General features: G+C 40.2%; 1 protein-coding gene across 3 annotated transcripts; it reads right to left on the bottom strand.

The window, feature by feature from the left end:
• Positions 1-1,769: 1,769 nt before the first annotated feature.
• Positions 1,770-14,454, bottom strand: cd151 (CD151 molecule). Of its 3 annotated transcripts, XM_060908838.1 has the most exons (10): positions 14,352-14,454; positions 11,306-11,390; positions 10,826-11,017; positions 9,713-9,787; positions 9,506-9,544; positions 8,539-8,559; positions 8,285-8,389; positions 5,319-5,474; positions 2,821-2,907; positions 1,770-2,729 (listed from the first exon to the last, which is right to left on the bottom strand). In XM_060908838.1, the coding sequence occupies exons 2-10, from the start codon at positions 11,387-11,389 to the stop codon at positions 2,670-2,672; spliced, it is 819 nt and encodes a 272-aa protein (XP_060764821.1). In that variant the 5' UTR covers position 11,390; positions 14,352-14,454; the 3' UTR covers positions 1,770-2,669. The 3 variants fall into 3 exon arrangements, with proteins under 3 accessions (XP_060764821.1, XP_060764831.1, XP_060764837.1); XM_060908848.1 differs by lacking the exon at positions 9,506-9,544; XM_060908854.1 differs by lacking the exons at positions 8,539-8,559; positions 9,506-9,544.
• Positions 14,455-20,814: the final 6,360 nt, after the last annotated feature.

The following is a 20,814-nucleotide window of genomic DNA, read 5'->3' as shown; positions in this document are numbered from 1 at the left end:
CGACGACGAGGCCCCTGATTGGACGAGGCTCAGGGCAATTGCCCGACTTTGCCCAATGGAAAGACCGCCTATGCAAATGAGCGAGGTAAAGTGAGATGTGCGGTCCCCGAGTTCAGTGTGTTAATGAACGATGAGATGTGTGTGTGTGTGTGTGTGTTTGGGGGAGGAGGAACTGTGAGAGTGACATGTCAGATGCTGAAAGGGGGGCAAAGGGGGGAGGGAGTTGAGCCTCCTGACCGCCTGGTGAAAGAAACTGTTCTTGAGCCTGCTGGTTCTGGCCTGGCCAGGCCCGGCGCCGTGGGGGGGCGAAAGGGGGCGTTGCCCCCTCGTAGCTACAGCCCCCTCGTAGCTACAGCCCCCTCGTGGCTACAGCCCCGCCCCCTCAACGGAGACTCAGATAACTTAATTGTTTTCTTAATTGTTATTGTGGGTGTATGTGTGAAATGCTGACACAGCCGCGCACACACAGACCTGTGATAAGCACAAGGGGAGGGGTCGTGCAGGCGGGGGTTTTACATGTACACTTACAAGTACACTGTCTCTACAATATCCTGTAATATGCAGTCAGTTTACGAGAATAGTCTTTCCCCCACCGAATTCAATCACAATATTGTGAATCCATTTTCTTTCTTTGTAGGCTAAGTTTATCTCCGTTTATGTTGGTGTATATGGTCCGCTTTGTGCAAATAGCGTAAGAATATGTGTCGTTGACGTCACCCCCCATGCAGCGGGGGTGAAAATTCATCACTTCAGAGTGTTTAGTCCCCTACACGCCTAAACTGGGGTCGCGGATTAAGTGGTTAGCGTTGACTCGGTGCGAGTCAGGAAGGCTATTACTGGTGCAGCCGCGGGGTCTGTTGATTTTTTTAAATTGTGATTTTGGCCGCCGAGCCAGTTACCTTAGACTTGCATTGACGTTTTGTTTTCATGCCGCGGAGCTATCTGTATGTATTTTAAATGTAAAGGACTTGCCTGTAGGTTTGTGTGTGTTGTTTTATGTCTGGCATCTTTCCGGTTGTAACGCGTGTCTGTGAGAAAATTGGAGGGGAGGGGTAACAGGTGGGCACGGGGGTTGATAAAGCGCAACTGCCCTGGTAATATGTCACATGATTTTCCCGGACTAAAGCAACCTTCGGGGCCGTGGTTTTGTGGTTGGCGCAGTTAATTGTTTGAAACACGTTGTCAGACCGCCATCACTACTACACACTATATGAAAAATATTTGCCCCCTTGCGATTTCTAATTGCCCCCTTAGTAAACTGTTCCTGGCGCCGGGCCTGGTTCTGGCCCAGAGACTCTGCAGTCTCCTCCCCGATGGCAGCAGGCTGAAGAGGCTGAGAGATGGGTGGGTGGGGTCACCTGCAATCCTGATGGCTTTGTGGGTGAGGCGGGAGTTATAAATATCCATTAGAGAAGGGAGAGAGACACCAATGATCTAAATTGTGTCTTAAATAACGCACTTTACGTGTTCCTACTGGATGGATTGAACTATTAAAACCGTATTAAGACGTTGCACGTGTGAAACACTGGACACTTTTTGTAGTAGTCCGAAGGGGCGGAGCCACCAGGAGGCGCTGCAGGGTAAACATGTGCTGACCTGATGGAGCGCTTCTCCAGGTTGGAGGACTTTCAAGTCACTCCAAATACTGTATGACACACCATGCAGTTCATAATGTAGATTAAACATTTTATATTATATTTATTCATGTTAAAAAAAAGCTTTCATCCAAACTGACAGGATACAATTTTTAAAAAAAACTGTTTATTCTGTTATACAATTTACAAGTCAGTTCAAAAATACATTTTAAATATATTTAAGCAGCAGTGCAAAGCAGTGTCCTTGAATGGAAGGTTTATATACACACACCCTAAATGAAGCCTAATATTTAGGCCTCATCACTTCAGTCAATGTGAATGTCATGAACTTTTTCCAAATAAAGCTACCCTGCTGAAAAATTCATCCTGGTCGGACCACCAGGCACCAAAACACAGGCCGAGCTGGTCAGGCTTGGTAAATGCTGGTAGATGGAAATAGTCTCTAAACTATCACAACTAATACATCAGCACTTTTTTTTTTTTAAGAAAAAAAAAAAAAAAAAAAAAACAGGACAACAATTAGAAAACCTCACACGTACTAATTTAGTTAAGTAATAAAGAAGCGGGGGAACCCTTCTGCCTGTCAAAGATGGTCTTCAGCTTGGTCTGACTAGCTTTCAAAAACACAGGCCAAGCTGATCACACTGGTAACTGGTCAGACCAAGATGGATTTTGTTTTTAAGCAAGGTAATCTTTATAGTAAAACAGAGATATGGGGACCAAACACAGTTAATGCAGCATGTGTAATGAAATAATGAAGCTGGCTGCAGGCATTACACTTTATCCAGTGACCATCATGCACTTCAAGGCTGAGTCAGTTAAGTTACAGGCCTTTGATGGACTATTATAATAAATCAAATTTGTTTATCATAGGCCACACACCGTTTTCATTCACGTGCGTTTCCTTTTTGAAATGACTGCCCTGCAGCCAAAATATATTGCTACAGGCTGCTGTCCACCACTTTGCACAAAATATTTACCCTGCATCGCAGCACAACAGGAAGATAAATGCAAAAATAAAATATTTGAGAACTGTGAATGTATTTTTGGTGTTTAAGTACAAGATGCAAGGTCTTAGTAAGGCTCCTCTTTTAAACTTTGATACAGACAGCAGGTAAAGAGCATTCCAAAAATCTTCAAAAGAGAACAAAAAACAAAGAATTAGAATACTGTATATGAAAAGCAGCAAGAGAGCATAAATGATTGGGAAAAGGGGATTTCTTACCTGTAGGAATGCAATTCCAATACCCACACCGCCTAATATCAGCAAGTGCTCAAGAATAAAGTTCTCTAGTTTATAAATGCAACCACCCTGGGAGAGGGAGAGAGACAATACACAACACATGAGAGATCTACAAACCCATGAAATTGTCTTCAAATTTACTCAGTAAGTCCTGAAACCACCAAAGAACTCTGGAAAATTACTCTGGGCCTTCATACAATTTATGCCAAATTTGAAGTTTAAAGAAAACACCAAAATGTATGTATTGTATTTTAAAGAGCAATTCAAGGTAGAAAACACAAAGCATAGCCTTTACATTCTTGTTGAGATTACATGTACAGTTGTGATCAGAAGTTTACATACAGTGACATGAATGTCATGGCAATATTGGGCTTTCAATGATTTATTTGAACTGTTCATTTTCTATGGCGAAATGATGTACAACATTTCTTTAATAGAAAAAAAAACATGAATTTGGTGCACAAGTTTAATTTCTTTTTTTTTGGGGGGGGGGTGTTCTGAAATCAACACAGGGTCAAAATTATACATACACTCACTTAGATTATTAATTCAGAGGCGCTGAAACTTCCAAAAACGTCTCTTATCTTGCCAAGGCCAAGGTCTCTTAACTTCCTGTTAGTGATTGACTTCAGCTGGTAGCTTCTCTGTGCCTTCATACAAAGGGTTTGTTTACAGCACTCATTGGATTGACCAACACACAGTAAAATGGGAAAGTCCAAGGAGCTCAGCGCAGAGCTGAGAAAGAGGATTGCAGATGTACACAACTCAGGAATGTCCCTTAGAGCCATTTCTAAAACAACTGCAGATCCCAAGATCAGTTCAAACAATTGTATGCAAGTTACTGGGAGGTGTAGTCACTTTGCTTCAAGAAAACCCAAACTGGATTGCCAGGAACAACCCAGGAACCACCATGGCACAGCCCTGCCATGAACTGGAAGCTGATGGATCACTGTCTATAGTTCAGTGAGTTTTATATCACCATGGACTAAGAGGCTGCTATCCAAGAAATAACCCCCTGCTCCAAAATTGACACCTTTTAGCTTAAAGTTTGCAACTAACCACACGGACAACGAAAAAGCCTTCTGGAGGAAAGCTGTATAGTCACAGGAGACAACGATTGAGTTGTTTGGCCACAATGACCACCATGTACAGAGGGACACAGTACCAGCTGGTGGTGGTGGCAGGATCATCATGCTCTGGGGCTGTTTTGCTGCCAGTGGAACTGGTTCATTGCACAAAATGGATGGAATAATGGAGGACTACCTCAGAATTCTTCAGCATAACCTCAAACCACTGGAAACTTGAACATGATTGGGAGTCACAACAGGATAATGAACCCAAAGACGCATCAGAACTGGTTGTGGAGGATAACATTAAGCTTAAAACAAGTCCTGACTTCAACCCTATTGAAAATATATGGGCCATGCTTTTAGTCGAGTCCATGCCAAGAAAAAAATATTTAATTGAACTCTACCAATTCTACCATGAAGAGTCAAAATATCCAACCAGAATTCTGCCAGAAGCTTGTTCATGGTAGACAAAAAAAAAAAAAAAAGTTTGGTCAAGGTGAATCTTGCGAAGAGACATTTTACCCAAATATTAGGTGTGCTGTATGTAAACTTTTGACCCTGTGTTGATTTCAGAAAACCCAAAGAAAATTGTGCACCGTATTCTAGGTTTTTTTTTATTTTTTAAGATGTATGCTGTACAATCATTCTGCCAAAGAAAAAGAACAGTTCAGAGAAATCATTGAAACCCCAAATATTGCCATGACATTCACATCTAAGATGACATTCATGTAACTGTATGTAAACTGACCATAACTGTACATGCAACAGTCTGATATTTTATTGACTAAACCCAAGTCAGTTTGATACTGATGTAGTCAGATATAAGTGACTTGTTAAACAATAGATGCAATATGTAAAAATAGATAGAAGTTGGATTACATTTGGGACATTTTTGGCACATACTGCTATTGAGTTAAGAACTTTAAAATGTCCCTGCTTACAGCACAGATCTCATTTTCGCACACAATATACCTGCCATTGCTATAAGTGAACCTTATGGTCTAACATCCAACCATATTTAACATGAACTCTTCTGCCATCAAGGTTTATAAAACACAGTACTGTTGAATTCTTGATTCTGATCGGTCAGAAGGTGTGGAATAATCTTCTATAAACAGATGAATAGGCTGGTCAGGGAACAACTATTTATAGCTATTGTAAAGCAAGTGTTAATAGAAACTAACTTGTTTTGCAGGTGTTCCACAACATTAAATGTAACTATAAATGGATAAAAATGTATATAGTGTGTAGATCTTTCATAAACAAATATGTAAAAGAATAAAATACTCTGTGCGCTGTTATATGAAAATCCCCTCCTTCACTGATTACTTTCCTATAATGGTACACCCTGAAGTGTTTTATTCCATACATCTGACCCTGTTGTTGAAGAAAGCGGTGTATAAGCCACACCTCTACTTTGTAGATATTGGATGGGTGGTCTCTCATTCCACAGCGATGAGTAGGGGTCTTACAGCAGCTGTCAGGTACAAGTCGTCCGTCAGCAAGTGTTTGTATCCAGGCTCCCTCCTGCCAATCTGTGGAGCTGTTACTGCCACAGCACTTCATCTGTTCCACAGTACAGAAAGGCAGTGGGAAAACAGGGATAATTCTGAGTGTTGACATTTGTTGAAAAACAATTTTAATATGATATCATCTGAAGCAGGCGGCACGGTGGTGTAGTGGTTAGCGCTGTCGCCTCACAGCAAGAAGGTCCTGGGTTCGAGCCCCGGGGCCGGCGAGGGCCTTTCTGTGTGGAGTTTGCATGTTCTCCCCGTGTCCGCGTGGGTTTCCTCCGGGTGCTCCGGTTTCCCCCACAGTCCAAAGACATGCAGGTTAGGTTAACTGGTGACTAAATTGACCGTAGGGGTGAATGGTTGTCTGTGTCTATATGTTAGCCCTGTGATGACCTGGCAACTTGTCCAGGGTGTACCCCGCCTTTCGCCCGTAGTCAGCTGGGATAGGCTCCAGCTTGCCTGTGACCCTGTAGAACAGGATAAAGTGGCTAGAGATAATGAGATGAGTATTATTTATTAAACTTAAATTCGGGGGGCCATTTAAGAAGGGTTTTTTTTGTCCCCCCCCCAAAAAAAAAAAAAAAAAATTGCCAGATGGGGAAAGTTGGGACAGTTCACGTTACAGGTATTTTCTTGTGGTTTACAAATCTAAAATTGTTTGTTAAAATATGGGGGTGTTCCTGTATGAGGATTAAGCTTATTTCATTCCTTCTTGAGAACGGAACTGTTTTGTCTCGTCAGGTTTTGGGTAAACTAACATTTTTCTATTGCTTTACCAGCATTGTGTTCATACAGTTTGGATCTTACAAGGTTTGATGAATAAAAATCAAAACATGTAGGCCTCAGTATTTTATTTTTGTTCCATGTCTCCCCACTATGTCCCAAGTCTTCCCTCAATGTCTCCCCACAAAAAAAAATTATATAAAAAGTAAAGCCTAAAAGCCAATATACGTGACAAGCTGAGAAACTAATGGTATGGTAAGAGGGTATAGTAAATACTCTCTAAGGCAATATGAATGTGACGCTACCTGCAAAGAATCACATAATCTACAAAAGCTGAAAACTTGTCCCAAGTCTCCCTGCTCTCCCCTAAATAAAAACAGAATGCTACAATTCACAAAATCATGGAAACCCTATATCCACTGAAAATAGTACGAAGACAACATATCAAATGTTGAAACTGAGAAATTATATTGGTTTTGAAAAATATATACTCATTTGAATTTAGTGGCAGCAAAATGTTGGGACAGGAGCAACAAAGACTGAAATTTAAACAACCCCCCCACCCCCACACACACACACTAGTTTAAAATAGCAACAGGTCAGGAACATGATTGGGGATAAAAAGAGCATCCCAGACAGGCTGAGTCTCTCAGAAGTAAAGATGGGGAGGGGTTCACCGCTCTGTGAAAGACTGTGTGGGCAAACAGTGCAACAATTTAAGAATAACGTTCCTCAATGTAAAATTGCAAAGAATTTGGGGATCACATCTATTGTACATAACATCATGAAAAGATTCAGAGAATCTGGAGAAATCTCTGTATGCAAGAGACAAGGCTGAAAACTGACAGTGGATGCCTGTGATCTTCAGGCTCTCAGGCAACACTGCATTAAAAGCAGACACGTGTCTGTAGTGGAAAAATCATTGTATGGGCTCAGGAACACTTCTGAAAACCATTGTCTGTGAAAACAGTTAATTACTGCATCCACAAATGCAAGTTAAAATCATATATAAACAATATCCAGAAACACCACCACGTTCTCTGGGCCCGAGCTCTTTTACAATGGACTGAGGTGAAGTGGAAAAAATTGCAGAGGTTGGAAGAATTAAAAAGTATCGCAATTTGAAATTTGCAATTCTTTTTGGGAATCATGGACACCACGTCGTCCAGGCTAAAGGGGAGAGGGGCCATCCAGCTTGTTATCAGCGCACAGTTCAAAAACCAGCATGTGTGATGCTATGGGGTGCATTAGTGCACATGGCATGGGTAGCTTGTATGTTTGGGAGGTCACCATTAATGCTGAATGATATATACAGGTTTTGGAGCAACATGCTGCCATTGAGATGAAATCTTTTTCAGCAAAGGCCTTGTTTATTTCAGTAAGACAATGCCAAACTGCATTCTGCATGCATTACAACTGCAGATTTCCATAGTAAGAGTCCGGGTGTTAAACTGGCCTGCCTGCAGTCCAGACCTGTCTCCCAGTGAAAATGTTTGGTGCATTATGAAGACGCAAAATATGACAAAGGAGACCCCAAACTGTTGAGCAACTGAAATTGTATATCAGGCAAGAATGGGACAACATTTCTCTTTCAAAACTTCAGCAACTGGTCTCCTCAGTTTCCAAACATTTACAGAGAGTGTTGTTAAAAGTAGAGGTGATGCAACACCATGGCAAACATGCCACACTTTTTTGAAACATTTTGCTGGCAAATTCATATACGTCTCCTCAACTTCCACATTTGTATGTTGTCTTTGTACTATTGTCAATGAAATATAGGGTTTCCATAATTTGCAAATCATTGCATTCTGTTTTTATTTAACCTCCTAAGGCCCAAGATGTTTTTTTTACATGCATTTTTTTATTTCTCTTTGCTATTTGGGCTTATTAGAACCCGATTAGAATAAAAACTAAGCATCATCTTTTGATAAGATGTACTTTTAGAGAAAAAGTATGTCCACATATGTGGATTCTTGTTCCGAATTTCCATAAAGTGCTGTCCATGCATGTGACCGCTAAGCCCTAGGAGGTTAAGTTTTACACAGTGTCCCAATTTTTTTTGCAATTGGGGCTGTATTTCCTTTCTTCACAATGCTATGAAACTATATTCCCTTTACGTGGAATATAAAAACCTCTTACATCCTGTTGGAGTTTGTCCACAGCGTTGGTGATGTGCTCCTGATCAGGCAGCTGGTATTTCTGCACCATGGTCTCTTTCAGGTCTGTTTTCAGGTTATCACTCAGCTGTACAGAAATAAGCAAAGCCACTAAGCCAAATATAAGAAACTGAAAATGCTGATATTTGATAGATTTATTAAAATATATATAGGGAGATGTGAGAAGCCAGGTGTTGCTGGATGAGTCTAGTGTGATACAGAGAGAGAGAAGTTTACCTTATAGCAGAAAGGAAAACACTGCATGAAGAATATGGAGAGGAGGAAGAGAGGGTTTATAAACAGAAGGGAAAAGAGTCAAAAGAAGGCATGCAGGCACACACACATTTAAGACATCCAGCTGCATAGCATGCATGCACAACTGAAGTTTCCATTAAAAAGGGAGTGCTGTTAAAATGTATATTAAATCATGTGGCTTGTTAAAGCTGCACTACAAGTGTCTTATTAATATTTAGCAATAATGTATCATATTAATACTTAGACATTGAAAATTCAAACCTTTTGTATGCTAATGATATGGGCCCAGTGTACCGAAATCAGAATATTGCTTACATATTATAAAATAGACCTCAAAAGTGGCATCGCAAACATAGTGGTTTTGAACCCACATTTGTGCTTTGTGTCAAAAACCTAAATCCTTTACAAAATGAATGTGATAAAACTAATGAATGTGCTTTGAGGGTTAAAATGATGTTAAGACAAAACCCAGACTTCTTGAGCTAAAGTACTTCTTTGCGAATATTTAACTAGCTACAACAATTTTCCATGCTCAATTTTATTTTTTTTAATTGTGGCATGATGGAAAAGAAACCACCACCGGTGACTCACTCTTCTTAAAACCCAGTTATGTGTTTATACTCAACAACAGAACCACTGATCTAATGTGAGTGATTACATCATTCTGAAACAGTGCTCGATCACTGATTCTGGCAAATCGCCATAAAACTGCAGCAACATGAAGCATGCATTATACTTCCTGAACTGCTGACATGACCAACACTGCATTGATGAGTTAATCAAACTGGATTCTGAGGTAGTATTTACATGCATATAGAACAGTGGTTTTCAAATTATTTCAGTCCTGGAAGTCTGAGGTCTAGCACAATTTGGCTGCTTTTTAAGACCTGATTCAGCCCAGTTTAAAAAAAAAAGTGTTCAAGCAATGAAATCACTGAACTGTGCTGACCTCCAAGACCTGTGTGCACCCATGGCCTAGAAGATGCATCTTTAGAAGTTTCAAAGACAGATAAAGTTTAGAAAATTTACAGAAAATAATATGAAGTACAGCCACGTGGGAAAGTGAGCACAGGTGGAGAGAGACACACTCCTAACTGAAAATGCTGAATCAAATCAAACAGAATTAAAACACAATACAAGGATGAATCACTTGTACCTCTTCATAATGCCAGTAGGCCAAAATTCCAGCAGTGATCTCTAGCAGGAATATGAACAACAGCAGAAGAAAAAACTGCAAAAGAAATTTCAGAAAAATAAAAATCTCAAATCCAGAAAGTATAACATAAATGGGTTTAAAACAAAATAAATAAAACACTTAGAATTAAAATGCTGACAAATTACAAACTAGGTAATGGGCAACATAGCAATAAATACACAACAAAACTAGTATATATGAAATTCAGTTCCAAGAACTCTTAATTGTGATGGAGACAAGTGTATGCGTGTGTAACATCAACATGGGCTAAGGCTGGAAACGTTCACATAAAAACACACACCCCTACCTTCCTACAACTCCCTTCCTGTATGGAGACTTTTACTCATTCACACTTCTCCCCTTCATTCCTGGCATCCCCCCCTCCCTCATACCCATCATTCCTCAGCTGTGACTCAGTCTCCCAAAAGGGTCTTAAAGATACACACCAGTTTATTTAAGATCACCTCAGTTGACAGTTTCATAACAAAACATTCATAGTCATGCAATTAGAAGCCACTGACAGATGATGTTAGTATAAAAAAGGCATTCGGTAGCCTTTACTGTTCTGCCAGAGCCTGCAGATTTCAGCTAAATAAGTAAAACACAAACATTCACTTTTCACCAACATATTAATCTGAAATGAAAAGACCAATCCTCCCTACAAATTCTTTGGACATCATCAAGGGGAGTGTTGTGGAAAGACACTAAAATTTTTCCAAAAACAGTTTTGGTTGGAGGGGATCTAGGGCAGGAAGGGTTTTTGTTCTGTTCTTTTGTGTTTTGCCAAAGGCCTGTGTTTGAACTGCCTTCTCACATGGCATATCACACGGTACATAGTAGTCTTGAGGTTCCTAGCGTTTGATGAGGATTTAAACTCATTTCACAGTATTGGCTCTGTTTGCCCAGGCTAGAGAAGTTTCAGCAGTGAACACGCACTCTCTGACTTAAATTAAATGGAAAAATGCTCTTTGAGCCACCTTTAAAAAAATAAAATAAAATAATCACCCAGCTTAATGCTAGGTGCAACATTTATGCAACATGAGCATAAATGACTACATGATGTTTTTAACTCACCACAGCCAGAAGTCTTTTACTCTCCTTAATGGTGGCACAGCAGCCAAGGATTCCAGTGAGTAGGACAACGGCTCCTGCTGCGATCAGGACGTAGGCAGCAAATGAATATGCACTGGACGACAGCAGACTAACGTAGTCACTCTTATCCACTAGAGTCCAGATTCCCACTCCCATCACAGAACCCCCAGACAACTGGAAGAGAAAGAGGTTTAAAAGCACTTAGAACACATACTGTAGTTAACATTTACTCATTTATCATCAGTAACTGCTTTATCTTGCTCAGGGTCTCAATGGAACCAGAGTCTATCCAAGGAACACCAGGCATAAGATGGGAATACATCCTGAATGGGACTCCAGGGATGTACCAGGGAATTACAACTAGACCATAAAACTTTCACAGGTTCAGAAATAAGATTTTTTTTTAAAACAAACTAGCTATAATTTGAGTCAATTTAAAAAAAAAAAAAAAAAAAAACTGACCCAGAAAAGCAGATTAAAGGTGAACAACAGGTATTTAAGGCATACTGTTCCACAAGAGTTTGTCTCTTCCTGGGGGGCCACCATCCTGGAAGAACACAATCAAAACACAAAGCACACATGTTAAACATCCATGAGATCTGCAAAACATTTAACCAGTGCTGAGACATGAACTACCGTATACACATTTTCAGTCTCCCTTTGCAAATACCCATGTTACATTAAGAAAAATATCCTATTTAGCAACTTTAAGGGTACTCTGGTTTGTCCTGCTTGAGAACCCTTAAAAATAGAACCCTACAACAGATGATCTCCATTACAGAAAGGTTTTAAGTAATTGTTGAACGCTGGAACCACTAAATATCATAAACATCCTTAAGGAAACAAGAGTGTCCTGCCTTCAGAAGTAAGAAAAAGCATTTACCACGAATGAAGATCTATGTATAAGAAGACCTCCATGAAAGGCATGCAGACAGTGCAAGACCATATGAGAGAACATGGTGTGAATATCACTTCAGCGACTAGAGGTCAAACATCATAGATATCATGTTGTCTTAAAAATAGTGAATCCTATTTGAAAAACATCCCATTTTTATAGTGATGTTCAAGTGGCAACATACACAATATGGCTAAAAGTATGTGGACACCTGGCTAAATCACACCCATATGAACATCCCATTCTAGATGTAGTCCCCCCTTGCTGTTATAATGACCTCTACTCTTCCGGGAAGGCTTTCCACTAGATTTCTAGAAAAGTTTTTTTAGTGTGGCTGTGGGGGTTGTGCTCATTTAGCCACAAGAGAATGAGTGAGATTGGGTATTCATGCTGAGTGAGAAGGTCTGGGGCATAGTCTGCGATAAAAGTCATCCCAAGTGTTCAGTGGGGTTGAGGTCAGGGCCCTGTACAGGACACTCAGGTTCTTCTACACCAATCTTCATGGAGCTCACATTGTGTACAGGGGCATTGTCATGCTGGAACAGGTTTGATCCTCTTACTTACAATGAAGGAAATAAGTTGTACCAACATTTTTGAGAAGACCTACATAATTATATAGTGCATCATGTACATAGTGTATATACATAAAGCAACTAACAAGCCAGCAATCTATGATCAATCCAAAATACAGTCAAATATGGTTTATCAGAACAGATAACGAAATGGTAATGTTCTGTCATTCTTCCAATATTGGCTTCCTGATAGCAGAATGTATGTGTGTGGGAAAGAGATGTTTACTACCCTGTGGCCCCTATCTGGCACTCAGGGACATATTGGTCACAGTCTGAGTAACACTATCCTGCAGTGAGAAATGAGGTAAGTCCTATAACAGTCCCTATAGAGACTAGACCACAGTGACTCACGTCACAATTTGACACCTATGCTTATCCTGGTTTAATACATCACGCATACATATTCAAAGTTAAAAGACTACAGCATCATGTGAAAAAGCTAATTGTTTAAAGAAAAACTATATTTTATTTAACAGTTTGAGTATGAATGGGGTATATAGTATAATCTACAGTTTTACTTTACAATTACAGAAGCAAAGCAATATGAAATGACACTGATCATCTCCCAAACTTCGGGGATGAAATTGGCTCCAATTCGCAGTTTAGGTTAATTAATTTGCTTGGAACTAGAAATGATACACTGATGAGAAATTAAACATGCACTTAGCAAGTTTATAATAAACTTGCTAAAAAAGTGCATATATAGCTTTGATTACAGTAATACAGCCAAAACCTATTACTGTCAGACAAAAAAGTTTGGACACACCTAATTCAATTACTTTATTTTTTATTAATTAAAAGTCACTTCATGTCTTAAAGTAATGATGGATGTCATTTCTCTTTACTTGAATGGTTCTTGACATAATATGGATTACTACAGTTGTTGAATAGGGCCATTTACTGTATTTTTATTATTTTTTAATGATTGATCTCAAACACATCAACACGGCAAGAAATTGCACTAATTAACTTTTGACGAGGCACCTGTTAATTGAAACGCATTCCAGGTGACTCCCTCATGAAGCTGGTTAAGATAATGCCAATAGTGTGCAACTTTGAAGGATCTAATATATGAAACATTTAGGTTTTTTTTGTTTACCACATATGTTTCATGGTGGTGTAGTGGTTAGCACTGTTGCCTCACAGCAAGAAGGTTCTGGGTTCAAGCCCAGCGGCCGGCGAGGGCCTTTCTGTGTGGAGTTTGCATGTTCTCCCCGTGTCTGTATGGGTTTCCCCCACAGTCCAAAGACATGCAGGTTAAGCTAATGGGTTGCTCTAAATTGACCATAGGTGTGAGTGTGAATGGTTGTCTGTCTCTATGTGTCAGCCCTGCGATAACCTGGTGACTTGTCCAGGGTGTACCCCGCCTCTCGCCCGTAGTCAGCTGGGATAGGCTCCAGCTTGCCCGCAACCCTGTAGGACAGGATAAGCGGCTACAGATAACGGATGGATGGTTTCATATGTTATTTGATAGGTTTGATGTCTTCAGTGTCAATCTACAACGTAGAAAACAGTATAATACAGGAAAACCTATGAATAGTAGTAGGTGTGTCCAAAGGTTTGACTGTATTGTGCTGTAATGATGCTTGGGAATGAGAACAAACCATTTGCTATTTCCATGAGAAGCATAATTAAACATTAAACCCTCACCAGGCTGTCTGGTCTAAAATAGCTAGGAGCAAGTGACCATAATAATAACAACAACTGAAAGGTAATCCTTGTTTAATGCCTAACCCATGCAAATATGAAACATTACCCCACTAGAACACACACACACACACACACTGTGTAAAATTCATTACTGATAAACAGGCACCTGGAGTCTGACAACTACAGCTGAGAATAAACCAGTGTTTAGATTATAGAAAGCAACTCTTCTTCTTAACAATAATGTTTTTTTAAACAAACATTAAACCTGATCAGTAGAAAACAAAACACCTAAGCAAACTATGTTCAGCTGACTTCCACAAGGTCATTTCTAAAAAAAAAAAATTAAAGAATTAACTGATTTAAAATAAAAACAGAAGAGAAATTCACTTACCTGTTGTAACTATAAACACCAAACTAAAACCGAAGAACCTCTTTCTTCACAACTAAACTACTTTTCCTATAGAAGACTTGCAGAGTGCTGTTAGTGTGTCAGAGAGAGTGAGGGAGGTTATCATGAGGACACTCGGGGGCGCGGACACGCGCGGCGGGGGCGCGCACAAACCAAGTATTGGAGGTGGGCATTAAAGGGAAATTTCACCTATTACTTTTTTTTTTCTTCAACATAAAATAACTCGTTAAAAAGAAACCAGTTGTTCATATTGTTAAACAATATTCTATTTCGGTTAAATAAATGCGACTGTGATAAGCATGTCTACACTCCTAATGTGATTGTTATACTGGACTCAGAAGGGCAGTCACAGGAGTGCATACAGTGGTGCTTGAAAGTTTGTGAACCCTTTAGAATTGTCTATATTTCTGCATAAATATGACCTAAAACATCATCAGATTTTCTCACAAGTCTTAAAAGTAGATAAAGAGAACCCAATTAAACAAATGAGACAGAAATATTATACTTGGTCCTTTATTTCTTGAGGAAAATGATCCAATATTACATATCTGTGAGTGGCAAAAGTATCGCTACGTTCACACTGCAAGGCTTAATGCTCAATTCCGATTTTTTTGTGAAATCCGATTTTTTTGTGAGGTCGTTCACATTAACAAATATATGCGACTTGTATGTGATCCTCAGTATGAACGAAAAGCGACCTAAAAGTGTTCCGCATGCGCATTGCAGGATACGACGACGTCACACGCAGTGAGCATGGCCAGTGTTTACGGAAGTAAAACCGCCCGGTTGCGGTATGACCCATCCAATCTAGCTTGAATAGCTGTATCCCCCCAAATGGAAATCAGCTCCCTAACCTCTGCGTCCTTCCATTGAGAAGATTCAGAACCTTCACAGCCCGAAGCGTCCCTCGCATTGACGTCATGCGCAGGGGCGCAGATACGTTTTTTGAACCGGGGGGGACAAAAAACTGGGGGGGACAAAGCTGCCAGCAAACCAACCCCGACCCCGATATGCCTGTCAAACTTGTTGTGGGTTACCATAGCAACCAAGCTCGAGCTCACAACCTGTGCAGTCTGCGCAGCTCAACCAACCGAATATCAGTCTTTGTTTTGTTTTATGTGAGTTGTTGCAACTATGTATACACTGCTGTGCACCTCAATAAACCGAATGGTAATTAGTCTTTTGATTTTTCCGTGAGGTTTGCCTTATGCAAAGAAAGACAGCATAGACGTTTTTTCCTCCCTATAAGTGGGGGGGACCGAACGAGGTGAATTTAAATCTGGGTGGGACGAGTCCCACCCTCTATCTGCACCCATGATTATGCGCCATGTTGTTGTAACTTTTTTTGAGAGACCCGCCGCCTACTTCAGCGCAGAATAGTGACGTTGATGACGTTTAAGTCGGATGAATGCGACCTGGCGGTTCAGACTGAAGTCGCATATGAAAAGAGCGGATAGGAATCGGAATTAGGACCACATATCCAAACGGCCTGGGTCGGATTTGAAAAAATCGGATCTGTGTCGTTCATATTGTCAATAAAAGATCGGATACAGGTCACATATGGGCGAAAAGATCGGATTTGAGTCACTTCAGCCTGCAGTGTAAATGTAGCCTATGTGGACCTCTAGGATTAGCAGTTAATTTGAAGGTGAAATTAGAGTCAGGTGTTTTCAATCAGTGGGATGACAATCAGGTGTGAGTGGGCACCCTGTTTTATTTAAAGAACAGGGATCGATCAAAGTCTGATCTTCACAACACGTTTGTGGAAGTGTATCATGGCACGAACAAAGGAGATTTCTGAGGACCTCAGAAAAAGTGTTGTTGATGCTCATCAGGCAGGAAAAGATTACAAAACCATCTCTAAAGAGTTTTGACTCCACCAGTCCACAGTCAGACAGATTGTGTACAAATGGAGGAAATTCAAGACCATTGTTACCCTCCCCAGAAGTGGTCGACCAACAAAGATCGCTCCAAGAGCAAAGCATGTAATAGTCAGCGAGGTCACAAAGGACCCCAGGGTAACTTCTAAGCAACTGAAGGCCTCTCTCACATTGGCTAATGTTAATGTAAATGAGTCCACCACCAGGAGAACACTGAACAACAGTGGTGTGCATGGCAGGGTTGCAAGGAGAAAGCCACTGCTCTCCAAAAAGAACATTTCTGCTTGTCTGCAGTTTGCTAAAGATCACGTGGACAAGTCAGAAGGCTATTGGAAAAATGTTTTGTGGACAGATGAGACCAAAATAGAACTTTTTGGTTTAAATGAGAAGCGTTATGTTTGGAGAAAGGAAAACACTGCATTCCAGCATAAGAATCTTATCCCATCTGTGAAACATGGTGGTGGTAGTATCATGGTTTGGGCCTGTTTTGCTGCATCTAGGCCAGGACGGCTTGCCATCATTGATGGAACAATTAATTCTGAATTATACCAGAGAATTCTAAAGGAAAATGTCAGGACATCTGTCCATGAACTGAATCTCAAGAGAAGGTGGGTCATGCAGCAAGACAACAACCCTAAGCACACAAGTCGTTCTACCAAAGAATGGTAAAAGAAGAATAAATTTAATGTTTTGGAATGGCCAAGTCAAAGTCCTGACCTTAATCCAATGGAAATGTTGTGAAAGGACCTGAAGCGAGCAGTTCATGTGAGGAAACCCACCAACATCCCAGAGTTGAAGCTGTTCTGTACGGAGGAATGGGCTAAAATTCCTCCAAGCCGGTGTGCAGGACTGATCAACAGTTACCGCAAATGTTTAGTTGCAGTTATTGCTGCACAAGGGGGTCACACCAGATACTGAAAGCAAAGGTTCACATAGTTTTGCCACTCACAGATATGTAATATTGGATCATTTTCCTCAATAAATAAATGACCAAGTAGAATATTTTTGTCTCATTTGTTTAACGGGGTTCTCTTTATCTACTTTTAGGACTTGTGTGAAAATCTGATGATGTTTTAGGTCATATTTATGCAGAAATATAGACAATTCTAAAGGGTTCACAAACTTTCAAGCACCAATGTACTTGTACATCTCGTGTACATGTGGCTTCTGAGTTCAGTCAGGTCCATAAATATTTGGACACAGTTTTTGTAAGTTTACTTCTGTACACCACCACAATGGATCTGAAATCAGCTTTAATTCAAGGGGTTAAATTCAACAGAAAATATTGTATTAACCATTTCTCCATTTCCACAGGCTTGGACACTAACCATTATAAATACAAGCATAATTTTTAATACTTGGATGCAAATCCTTTACATCCTGAAGTCTGGACCTCATGAACATCCCAAATGATGAGTTTTTTCCCTTGAGTTGCTTTATCATCTGAACCATTTTCCTCTCAGTTAAGGATGACTGTTTGGGACATCTTCCAGCAAAATGGATTGGCAAAGTCTCTACACTTCCCAGTAACTAGTCTAGTACTTAAGTGCAATTGTTTGAACTGATGATGTTAGAATCTGCAGTTGTTTAGAAATAGCACCAAGAGACATTTCTTGTGTCAGGTAACTCAAGTTGCACTGAGCTGCTTGGACTTTCCCATTCTCTTGTGTATTGTTCAGTCCAATGAGTGCTATCAAGCAAGCCCTTTTTATGTTGACACAGAGAAGCTACCACCTGTAGTCATTCATGTTTACCAACAGGAAGTTAAGAAGCTTTGGCCTTGGCAAGTTAAAAGACATTTTGGAACTTTCAGCACAACTGAATTAATAATCTAAGCGTGTGTATGTAATTTTTTGACCCTGTGTTGGTTTCGGGGGAAAAAAATAATTCAAACTTGTGCACCACCATCGTCTCCCCCCCATTAAAGACAATCATTTTGCCACAGAAAAAGAACAGTTCAGAGAAATCAGTGAAAGCCCAATATTGCCATGAGATTCATATCCACGAAGACGTTTATGTCTGTATGTAAACTTCTGACCACAACTGTAAGTATTTAGCTTATTTGCAAATGGAACCTTTTTTTGGCCAGGCAGTGTATACAGTGGTGCTTGAAAGTTTGTGAACCCTTTAGAATTTTCTATATTTCTGCATAAATATGACCTAAAACATCATCAGATTTTCACACAAGTCCTAAAAATAGATAAAGGGAACCCAGTTAAACAAATGAGACAAAAATATTCTACTTGGTCATATATTTTTGGTGTTCTGTTTCTCAACAAAAACATCAAACTGGATTCTGGGAAGGGTGAGCGTGTTTTCAACGTGTTTTCTTTCTCTCCCCCCCCCCCCAATCTGTCCCTCTGAGTTACATGTTGATCCTGGGATTGAGATGCTGGCCTCTTCTGCCCCTCGGACCTGCTTGATCCATCCTGGTGCCCTGTGTCTGGTCGGAGTTTTATCGCCCCACTCCTGTGAAGGACGGCTCCATGAGGACAGTTGAGGGTTATACCTGTTAAAACTGTTAATATTATAGTCAGGCTGTCTGTTGTTGCCCAAATGAGGATGGGTTCCCTTTTGAGTCTGGTTCCTCTCGAGGTTTCTTCCTCATGTCGTCTGAGGGAGTTTTTCCTTGCCACCGTCGCCACAGGCTTGCTCATTGGGGATAGATTAGGGATAAAATTAGCTCATGTTTTAAGTCGTTCAAATTCTGTAAAGCTGCTTTGCGACAATGTTTATTGTTAAAAGCGCTGTACAAATAAACTTGATTTGATTTGATTTGAGCGGGCCCCTTTAAGCAATTGTTATGGACAGGAACTAGTCTAACCTTTGCCTGCTATGTTGCTGAGCAACCCAAACACAATACTACATTGTATGGTATAAGAACTGTTTCTTGTGAATATAATTAAGAATAAATTAAATGTATTTATCAATGTTTTTGTTGCCATTTTATAAAAGCAGAAAGACACTTAAAGCTGTGGGGTACAATGGTTTTAGATGGATAAAAGGGGGTTTTAGGCACTCCACTTCACATCTTGCCTAAGAACTCCCTTATCTGTAATAAAATCACTGCATCCACTGCTCTCCCCAGAATTATTGCTTTAACCTGGCAAGAGCCGTTCTGTAAAATGCCTGTGTGTTAGTAAAATGTATTTCGTAGCCAAAAATGTTATGTAAGCACATACTTGCATCTCTTCAGCCACTGCTAGTTTCCTTTGAAATAGAGATTCTTTAATTGGAGCAGCTAAACTTTTTATTCTGTGATGATGAAACATCGGCTGATTATTTATAGACTGCAGGAAAACTAAAGGCGGCTTGAACAGAGCATTGCACAGAGCATTGCACAGATGGTCGATGCTGCAGCACCTGGGTTCAAAGATGGATCAAACTGAGCCATAAGCCTTAGTAACTCTATACTTGACAAAATATGTACAGTGCCTTCCACGATTCTTGGCCTCCCCTTGTAAAGATTAGTAAAAAGGCTTAGAGAAAATCCACTTTTTGGTGAAGCAGCTTCATCTCACACTGAAAAAATGAGAAAAATCCAACATTTAATTGAAATAAATTTATTCAGAGAAAAACAAATCCCTCATCAATTTTCAACAAAAGCACATGGATTTTTTAAAGACTTTTTTACTAATCTTTACAATGGGTGCCAATAATTTTCCTTGTAAACACTTGTATGGGACAAAGGCTCACAATATGGCCAAAAGTATATGGACACCTGACCATCACCCATATGTTCTCATTCCATAACCCTTTACTGTTACAACAGCCTCCACTCTTCTTGGAAGGATTTCCATTAGATTCTGTAGTGTGGCTCTGGGGATTTGTCCATTCAGCAACAAGAGCACTTGTGTTGGGCGAGGAGGCCTGCTGCACAATTAGCATTTCAATTCATTCCAAAGGTATTTGGTGGGGTTGAGGTCAGGGCTCTGTGCAGGACGCTTGGTTTCTTCCAGTCCAACCTTATCACACCATGTCTTCATGGAGCTCACTTTGTGCACAGGGGCATTGTCAAGCTGGAACATGTTCGGACCCCTTAGTTCCAGTGAATGGAAATCGTGCATGTTGAATCCAGTCAGAGGAAAACATACAATGACATTCTAGAAAATTGTATGCTTCTAACATTGTGGCAACAATTTAGGGAAGGCCCACACATGGGTATGAGGGTCAGTTGTCAACATATTATTGGCCATATAGTGTAAAAATGGTGGGCGGCGCAGTGGTGTAGTGGTTAGCACCGTCACCTCACAGCAAGAAGGTTCTGGGTTCAAGCCCAGCAGCTGACGGGAGCCTTCTTGTGTGGCATTTGTTGTGTCTGCATGGGTTTCCTCCAGCTGCTCTAGTTTCTCCACCAGTCCAAAGACATGCAGTTAGGTTAACTGGCTATTCTAAATTGCCCATAAGTGTGAATGGTCATTTCCCAAGCCCAGAAATAATAATAAATGACTTTATTTAACAGCATTTCCATAGTAGCATGGCTCTTCATTTGTTAATTTAAAAACACACAACTAATAATGTATTAATTTAGCTAAAAAATTGACAAATATGATATATATACACAC

The sequence above is a fragment of the Neoarius graeffei genome, chromosome 2, assembly GCF_027579695.1.
Source record: "Neoarius graeffei isolate fNeoGra1 chromosome 2, fNeoGra1.pri, whole genome shotgun sequence".
Lineage (NCBI taxonomy): Eukaryota > Metazoa > Chordata > Actinopteri > Siluriformes > Ariidae > Neoarius > Neoarius graeffei.
Note: the sequence above shows the minus strand (reverse complement) of the source record. Positions and strands in the feature narration are given on the sequence as shown.